Source organism: Lolium perenne, chromosome 4 (assembly GCF_019359855.2).
Source record: "Lolium perenne isolate Kyuss_39 chromosome 4, Kyuss_2.0, whole genome shotgun sequence".
NCBI classification, from domain to species: Eukaryota; Viridiplantae; Streptophyta; class Magnoliopsida; order Poales; family Poaceae; genus Lolium; species Lolium perenne.
Window position 1 is genome coordinate 68,137,353 of NC_067247.2, and position 8,783 is coordinate 68,146,135.

At 44.9% G+C, this 8,783-nt stretch overlaps 1 protein-coding gene across 1 annotated transcript; it reads left to right on the forward strand.

Moving 5' to 3' along the window:
• The first annotated feature begins 266 nt into the window (after nt 1–266).
• Nucleotides 267–1,362, forward strand: LOC127348416 (late embryogenesis abundant protein D-34-like). The gene is made up of 2 exons (XM_051374451.2): nt 267–961; nt 1,065–1,362. The coding sequence occupies exons 1-2, from the start codon at nt 320–322 to the stop codon at nt 1,224–1,226; spliced, it is 804 nt and encodes a 267-aa protein (XP_051230411.1). The 5' UTR covers nt 267–319; the 3' UTR covers nt 1,227–1,362.
• Nucleotides 1,363–8,783: the final 7,421 nt, after the last annotated feature.

Consider the following 8,783-nt stretch of genomic DNA (forward strand, 5'->3'; position numbering starts at 1 on the left):
TATGCTGAACTTTTGAAAAAAGATCAAATTTATGGAAATCGACCCTCATTCGCAATAAAAAGTATCTGCCGACGCGCGCCGATCGAAACGATAGCATGCTGGCAACCATGGTCACGCTCGATCAGGTGTAACTCGACCACCACTCCACGTGCACCTCTCGTCCTCACGTACGTGCCCGCTTCTCCTCCGCCGCGCCGCCTACGCAGCCCCGATAAAAGCTCAGCACAGGCCACAGCGCGCCGCCACTCGCTCATACAACAAGCCCAAAACAGAAGAAGTACGTTCTGTGCGCGAGCGACAGCAGAAGAACTAATCCGTCATGAGCCAGGGGCAGCCGAGGAGGCCCGAGGGCGATGCGGCCCTGCAGCAGCAAGACCGACCAATCAAGTACGGCGACGTGTTCGACGTCTCCGGCGACCTGGCGGCGCAGCCCGTGGCGCCCAGGGACGCCGCGCTGCTGCAGTCCGCCGAGGACACCGTGCAGGGGCTGGGACAGACCCAGAAGGGCGGTCCCGCGGCGGTCATGCAGTCCGCCGCCACCCTCAACGCGCGCGCCGGCCACGTGGGCCGCGCCCAGCTCTCCGGCCCAGTCGCCGACGCGGGGGTCGCCGTCACGGAGACCGAGTTCCCGAGCCACCGCGTCGTCACCGAGTCCGTCGCGGGCCAGGTCGTGGGACGGTTCGTCGCGCCCCCGCCCGTGGCGGCCAAGGAGCCGTCGGGCGCGCTGGAGCAGGACGCCGTGACCATCGGCCGCGCGCTGGAGGCCGCGGCGGCGGCCGGCGCGGGCGGAAAGGTGGTGGACCAGAGCGACGCGGCGGCCGTCCAGGCCGCCGAGATGCGCGCCACGGGGAAGAACCTCACCGTCCCGGGCGGCGTCGCCGCGGCAGCCCAAGCGGCTGCGGACCAGAACGAGCGTATCATGCGCGAGGAGGACAAGGTCAAGCTCCGGGATGTCCTCTCGGTGCGCTCGCTCCACCAAACTCTGCCGCTCATTGTGTTGCTATATACTCTTCATCTTGGTGATTTATCTGTTCATGATTCATCAATGACTCCATGGCAACCAGGATGCGAGGAGCAAGCTGCCGGCGGACAAGGGAGCGACAAGGGAGGACGCCGAGAGGGTCGTGTCGGCGGAGATAAGGAACAAGCTGAACATGGCGACAACCCCAGGCGGCGTGGCGGACGCGGTGACCACGGCGGCGCGGCTCAACCAGGAGCGCCCGTAGGCGTAGACGCGTAGCGCCCTCTCTCTATCTAGAGCTGCACAGCGAGCGAACGTCTGAGGGAGCAGAGCACGCAGCGGTTCTCTCGGTTTGTACGAATAAAATGGTGTCTACCCGTCTAGTCGTCTCTTCTCTGTAATATACGTGAAACCAGCAGTGGAAGCAATAACACGAGTGTTTTAGGCCAAGTTCATGCTCAAGAGTTACCATATCTCTGTGATCAAAGTCACCGGGGTAAAAGTTAGCTAACTCCACAACCTGTCAAAACGAAAAAATAAATCACGTGGTCTCAAAGCAGATATACATAGAAGCAACACCTCGTTAAATCTGTCATTGAAATCTTGTCGTAATAAATCCAAAACAGCAAACAAACAATCCACATCGTTGTTAACCCCAATCTCCTATCTTGGCTTCTTTGGATTCATATAAACATATTTATTTGGGAGTGGTGTTTTGGAACATGGGTGCATATGCTCCTATATTTCGAAATGGGAGCCGAATTGAATTTTCATATTTTGGAGCGGTGTTATACTCCTATATTTCAAAATACATCTTACATACATTTTAAAGTTTTTTAAAAATTAAAACTAAAAATTCGCACGTACATCTTCACGTCCTACGTGCTCACAAAGTCGTTTCATAAAAAATCGACTTATCATGTAACGTGTGTAAAAAAGACAAAATTCAGTACTAAAAATAATGCTTTTCACAGGATAAACTTTCTCTTTTTTATATAGACCACACAAAATATTGGTTTTTCGTGAAATTTGACGAACGCACGTATATTATGGAGATGTATATGTAGAATTTTTTGTCCAATTTTTTCGACATTTCGAAATATGATTTTTCGGTATAGGGAGCATACGCACCCGGGAGCCAAATTGAATTTCCGTATTTCATGTCGGCTACTGAAATGCCATACATCTCACAGAAATAATGTACTTTCTAAGCTTTTGCAACTCCTTATTTGATTCCACATCTGAAATAGTAGTATTTGTAATGTCTTTATCCCTTTTCCTGCAAGGTTTTTAATAGTTCATTTGTTGAAGCTAATATTACCATAATATGTAAATAAAATGCACATGGTGGCTATTTTTAATGATTTTTTTTGCGAAATTCCACCAATCTATTAAAAGACATCAACAGTAGTAGTACAGCGAAGCCCAAAAGTAATAGAAATTATAAATAGATCTTTGGATCACTAACGACGACTACAATCACTAGCATGAGCCGAAGCCGTCCTCGCCCCTCCATCGTTGGAGCCGGAAAAAACTTGTCGTAGTAGAACTTGTTCTAACAGACAGACGGGAACTCGTCGAGTTAAGGCCACAAACGACCAGCGCACCAGAGCATCAACCATCACCATTAATGATAACAAACGACCAGCGCACCAGAGCATCAACCATCACCATTAATGATAACCGTAGATTGAAGAGACTAATCTGAAAACACACAAACGAGCACGAAAAATGGCTAGATCATGTGAGATCCGCCGGACATACGATTCCACGCGCCCTCCAGCGGTGCTAGATGCACCACTAGAGCGAGGACAAAGCGGGGTAGATCTTATTCTGACTTCGGTAGGTAGGCGCCGCCTCAACATCACGAACAAGACACTGAAAATTGACTGAACAAAGAACGGAAAAACTCCCGCCAATGAGAGGCCGTGGTCCACCACACCTCCAAGACCCAAGGCCACCGGAAGCGAAGCGGACCAGCAGCGTCGCTAAACCACAAGTAGTTAATGTTGTCCCTAAATAAGTAGCAACATAAGCAATCGAAAACCACAAGCGTAGCTCGAGCTACACGTAGCTTGTACTTTTTTTTAAATGATTTTTTCAAAGTTTCAAAAAAAATGAAATTTAATCTACATAGTGATAATACCGCGTCTACAAATATGGAAAATTTCAATTCGTGGTACCTTACATTTGGGGCTGTGCAAAAATGACAAATTCTAATATTTATACTAGTGAACAGTGTAAGATTTCAAAATCTCTAAATCTGTCAGATTTGTTATTTTTGTGGAGCCTCAAATATAAGGTATCTCGTGTTAAAATTTTACATATTGGTATACCACATCATTGTCTACATCAACATTTTTTTGAAACATTAAAATCCAATTTTCGAATTTTGCAAAAAAAAAAAACGAGCTGCATGTAGCTTTGGCTACAAAAATCCGCTCCCCATAAGCAACAGACCAATCTGGATTGAATCTCCTTTTCTTTTTCTTCTTCCCAATCAGCATGTAAGGAAGGCTGATAAGGTTCACAAGTTACCTCCTATGATTCATATAATTTGTATAGGAATTATGTTGGATTTGGATTTTATGAAAATAATCCTACATAATTTGTTTGATTTATAGAAACTTATATATCTTCTATAGGAACTAATCCTACAGAAATCTTGTATTGTAAATCCTATAAAAAACATTAGGTTATATATACCTCATGAAAAAAAATTGCTACCATCAAACACACTTCATCTTTCCATGGGATACAAGTAGGCATGATATTTCAATCATAAGTTTTTTCCTATTCCTATATATTTTCTATCCTATGAATCAAAAGAGTTTAAATATTTTCTCCGTCATGTTAATTGGGGTGATAATCTGCGATTCTTTTTCTTTTAGCTGATTTTTTTTAGAAATACTCGGACCGTTGCGGAGGGGCTGTTGCTACAGCCGGCAGAGTAAAAGCTTTTCTGTTATGGCGAATGGATGTATATTCTCCATATGACGTTTGAGAAGGGCAACTCTTTTCGTCTTAGGGCATCTCCAGCGGCGCGACGCAAATGGTCGCTGAGCGACCGTTTTCGTCCGCCGTGACCGGAAATGTGTCTGGGCTCTGCTCCAGCGGGGCGACGCAAAGTGACCGGCCCGTCCGCGAAGACGCAAACCTGGCCCAAATATGCGCCAGGTTTGCGTCTCCGCGGAGGCTCGGCGGTCGCGGAAAATGTCCGCGTTGGGTACATCCAGGCCCGGTCGGCAGTGACTAGATAAGCAAAATATTTTTTCATTACTATTGATTGGCCAAAAGGACCATCTTTACAGAGATGGTTAGTCGAGTTAACCTAAAACTACAACGGCCGTATCTACTCGCCGTCGCGCGGCCTACACCGGCCTCGGTTACTCGCAGTCGCGCGCCCTACTACTGGCCGCCGGATGGGCCGGCGCCGTCGTCGAAGCGGGAGCGCTTCTTGCACTCCGCGCGGCGAACGGACATCTCGTCCTGCCGCCTGCGGCGTTCGAGGGCCTCGGCCAGGGAGCTGTCCCACAGGGCCGTCACCGTGTAACAACCCAAAAATTTCAAAACAAACAAAATGAATTTCCCTAGTTCCAAATTTTGGAACCAACAAAAACTTTTATTAAAATTAGCTTGATACATAGTGATCTTGCTTGATACTTGTGCTATTGCCATGTTTGCTTGTTATTAGTATTTGAAGTGAGCTAAAACCCTAAAGTGATCAAGTGAAGATCACCAACCCAATAAAACCAAGGAGAAAGAAATCAAATAAGAAGAACCTTAAACCCTAATCCTTTCCAGAATCCTTCTGGATCTATTTTGAGAAACCCAAAATAAAATAAAAGACCTATGGGAACTTATAACCCTAATAGGTAAATCTTGAACCCTATCTTTTTTAATTTTGCTAAATGGTGGTGAACCTTTGTGAACCCCACTAAACCCTAGACCTCACCCCTCTTTTCACCACTACTAGATAAATTGAAATAAAAAGAAATTAAATAAGAAAAAGGTATATGTGCCTATGGCTATTTTTATAAAACTTTACCCTAAGCTTTGCTACTTTGCTTAGAGGTTTGGAAAAAACCTTCACACACCTTACCTAGTACTTATCAAACCAAACCCAAGTGGTTTCCAAAGAATTTAAAAAGAAACTAAAAATGCCATAGAGGCATATGAGAGAAAAATGCAAATTTGTGAATTTGAGAAGTTTGACCCTAGGACTTGTTGTGAATGGTTGGATCACTTCCAAATACCATTTCAATACTCAACAACATCAATTGGGCCAAGAACACTCAAATCAAAAATCAATACAACATATGCATAGAAGCATATGAGACACATAGCCCTTTTCACCAAACCTTGACCTATGCTTTTCTACCTTGACCAAATGGTGTGAAACCTTCTCCAAACTTAATATAACCCTAAATTGACCCTAACCCATGTCCAAGTGAAGCAAGGTGAACCCTTTTCAAAAATAATAAAACTTAACACATCACCTCTTATGTGTTATGGCCAATTTTGCAAATCTTTGACCAAGACCTTTCGAAATGGATTCAATGGTTTGAAAATGTTTCAAAACCAATAAGAATCACTTTAGAGTCAACAAAAGTCAAAACAAATGGAGAGAAATCAATTGGTGAGAAAATCCCATTTTCACTCAAATACACATAGAGCCAAATTTGCAAATCTTCAAGCAAGGCCACCATGGCTTGATCTCTTGCTTGTAGAATACTTATATATGACAAACAAACACAATTGCATCAAAGAAACAAGGATCCAATCAAAGGAAATCTCAAAACCCTCTCACATATGATAATGGTCATATGCCACTTCTATAACTTCTTCCCTACTTTGCACCCCTGGCTTTGACCCTTCCCAAACCAAACTTGGTCAACTCTGACCATGTCATCCAAGACCATGTCAAGGTCAACAACTTTCATGTTGACCACCCCACCTCAGGTTGACCAGGTTGACCAGTATAGTGTTGCCAAGTGGAGACTTTGGATTAAAGAGAAGATCATCTCACTTTTGCCATTTTGCAATTCTTCACCAAATTGACCACCACCACCACATTTCCTTTTCTATGATTATATGGTTGAGACCCACCAAAGGAATTTTCAAATTTCGAAAACTTTTCTCTTTCGGGCATTACCACAAACACCTTGCAGGCAGGGTGTGGAATGTTGCCCATACCTCCATTTTACCTTGGACCAAGTCCAACTCTGGCCACCTCTGCACTTCTGGAGACCATCCCTACCCTGCAGCACCAGAGCCACCACTTGCCTGCCCTTGCTTTGGTCACCATGACCAAAAACCTAGACCATGCCGGCCTCTTGTCACCTCACCATGCTCACCCCTCTCCTCTCCCATCCAGGCCACATCAACATGTCCCCTAGCTTCCCCGACCCTCCCGATGTTGACCACCGCCCCCCGACCAAGACGCCGTCGGCATTGACCGGCCCGAGCCGTGCCCAGACGCGCCCAGCAACGTCCACGCGCGCCAGGACGCGCACGCTGGCCACCCTGGACGCGACAGGACGCCGCTGTGCCCCGTCGTGCTGACCTCCTCCCGTCCTCTCCCTCTCTCCTACGCACTCACCGTGGACCCTGCAACCTCCCAGACAACGCCATCTCGCCGCGGGAACCCTGTACGTGACACCACCGTCGACGACGTGCGCCGGTACCCGCGACAGAGACCGCACGCGCTCGTCCTCGTTTCTGCCTCTTTTTCATCGCCTTCAAGCCCCACGTCTCCGCCGTGACGTCGCCGAGCCAGGAGCGTCAGCGCCAGAGCCCCAGAACCGCTGTAGCACCATCACCATGACCACCACCGTCGCAGCACTTCGGCCACCTCCGGGCCGCTATAAAAGGAGACCTCCTCGTGCTTCACCCTCCACATCAAACTTGCTCTCCTTCCTCTCCTCAAGCTCCTCGACCTCACCTCTTGCTCGATTCACCACCATAGCCAGTCAATTTGATCACCGGAGCCGCGGAGGTGCTGAGAGGCTCGCCGTCGATTGCGTCCTCCTCAAGCTCCCCCTCGACCACCGTTCGACTCGCCGTCCTCGACAACTTCGAACGCCGCCGACGCCCAGTCTCGCCGGAGCTCTTCGACGATGAGGACAAACCTCAGCCGCCCGATCTCTTCTAATCCCACGGCCTCCATTAGCGTACCGCTTCGGCGTTTTTAAAACGCCCTGACAGTGGACCCCACTGTCAGGCGGCCCGCTCGCATCGCCAGCGTAGCTGGGCCGGCCCAATCTAGTTTCCCGCCCCCGTTTGAATTCAAACTGGTTTATTTCTTTTTCAGTTATTTTGCAATCTGATGCTAGTTTCAAAATTCAATAGATCAAAATCTACTGAGCAAAATTTCGACAAATTTTATATTTTTAGAAAGCTCATGAAAGGCCCCTTCCAACCCCACTGGATTCAAATCAAAATATGTTATAGAATTTGAATAGTAAAAATAACAAATCAGTAACTTTTCAAATTTCAAATAAATCTTAAAAATCAACCATAAACTATTTTGAGGTGGTTCCACCTCTCAAAAATCACATTTGATGTTGTCTAATTTATTATGTAATAAAATACTATAGTTGTTTCATATGATCATGGGCTAAACTCAAATAATGGCTATCTGGCCATTTCTAGCTCATTTAAACTTTTTCAAAAATAGTATTTAAATTGTATGAGAGTTTCCCTCTCATTTAAATCTTGTCTCAACTAATTCAACCTGAGGTAGATACCTTGGTTTGTTAAATCTCATATTGAATTAGTTGATGATGTTAAATCTTTACTTTGTGTTATTAAAATGCATGAGGTGCACCACCTCATTTAATTTATGTTCAAATTTAGGATTCAAATCTATGAGGTGTAGCACCTCATTTAAATCAGCTTACCAAGTGGCCTAAAGTAATGTGATGATCCTTTGGTTTGGTCTCATATATGCTCTCTTGAGGTTATTAATAGGAATTAAATAGCCTGAGGTATGGAACCTCATTTAAATCTTTTTCTTGAATGATAAGTGTGAAGAGGTTGACTTTGGTCAACCTAGGTCACATATTATGCATAAAAGAAATTAAATCTTAATAAGATAATGAGAGGAAATTTTTTTCCTAAATAAGAAAACAACACCTTTACCCACTTAATAGTAATGAGTGATGCTAGTTTACTTGTGTAAATTATATGAAGTGTTTCGCTTCATTTAAATCTTGTCCCAAGTATTTTCATATGAAGTTTGAACCCCTGGTCAAATACTCTCACATGAAATACTTGGAGATTTTAAATCATAATAGGCCTTATTAAATGGTATGAGGTATTCCTACCTCATTTAAATCATTTTCTCAAATGATGATGATGAATGGTTGACTTAGGTCAACATAAATTCATGTGTGATGATTTGAGAAATTAAATCTTAAAGAAGATTCAATGAGAGGAAATTATTCCTCAAGAACTATATGGAAACTATCTTGACATATAAAATAAGAGGAAATTATTTTTCCTCAAAGCAATACCACCAAGGGCACCAAATTGTATTAATAGTGTGAATAGAATAGTTTGTGTGAATATATGTGATGTTTGGAATAGCCAATGAATTGTTTGGTGATTGTATCCTCGTATTCGTTTATAGACGCTAGTACCGGAGACTATCAAGAAGAAGAGGTATTCTACCAAGAAGAAGGAGAAGAAGACCACTTTGATCAGTACACCACTCAAGGCAAGCTAACAATCTTGCATGCTATTTACCAATGCAAGCTAACATCCTTGCCAACCATATTATGGCCAGCAATTATTCTTGCAAGACTACCCAAGTGCAAAG

Coding starts and splice junctions, on each gene's coding strand:
- LOC127348416 (XM_051374451.2), top strand. CDS start 320: ATGAGCCAGGGGCAGCCGAGGAGGCCCGAGGGCGATGCGGCCCTGCAG. Junction 962..1,064: donor AGCTCCGGGATGTCCTCTCG/GTGCGCTCGCTC, acceptor CATGGCAACCAG/GATGCGAGGAGCAAGCTGCC.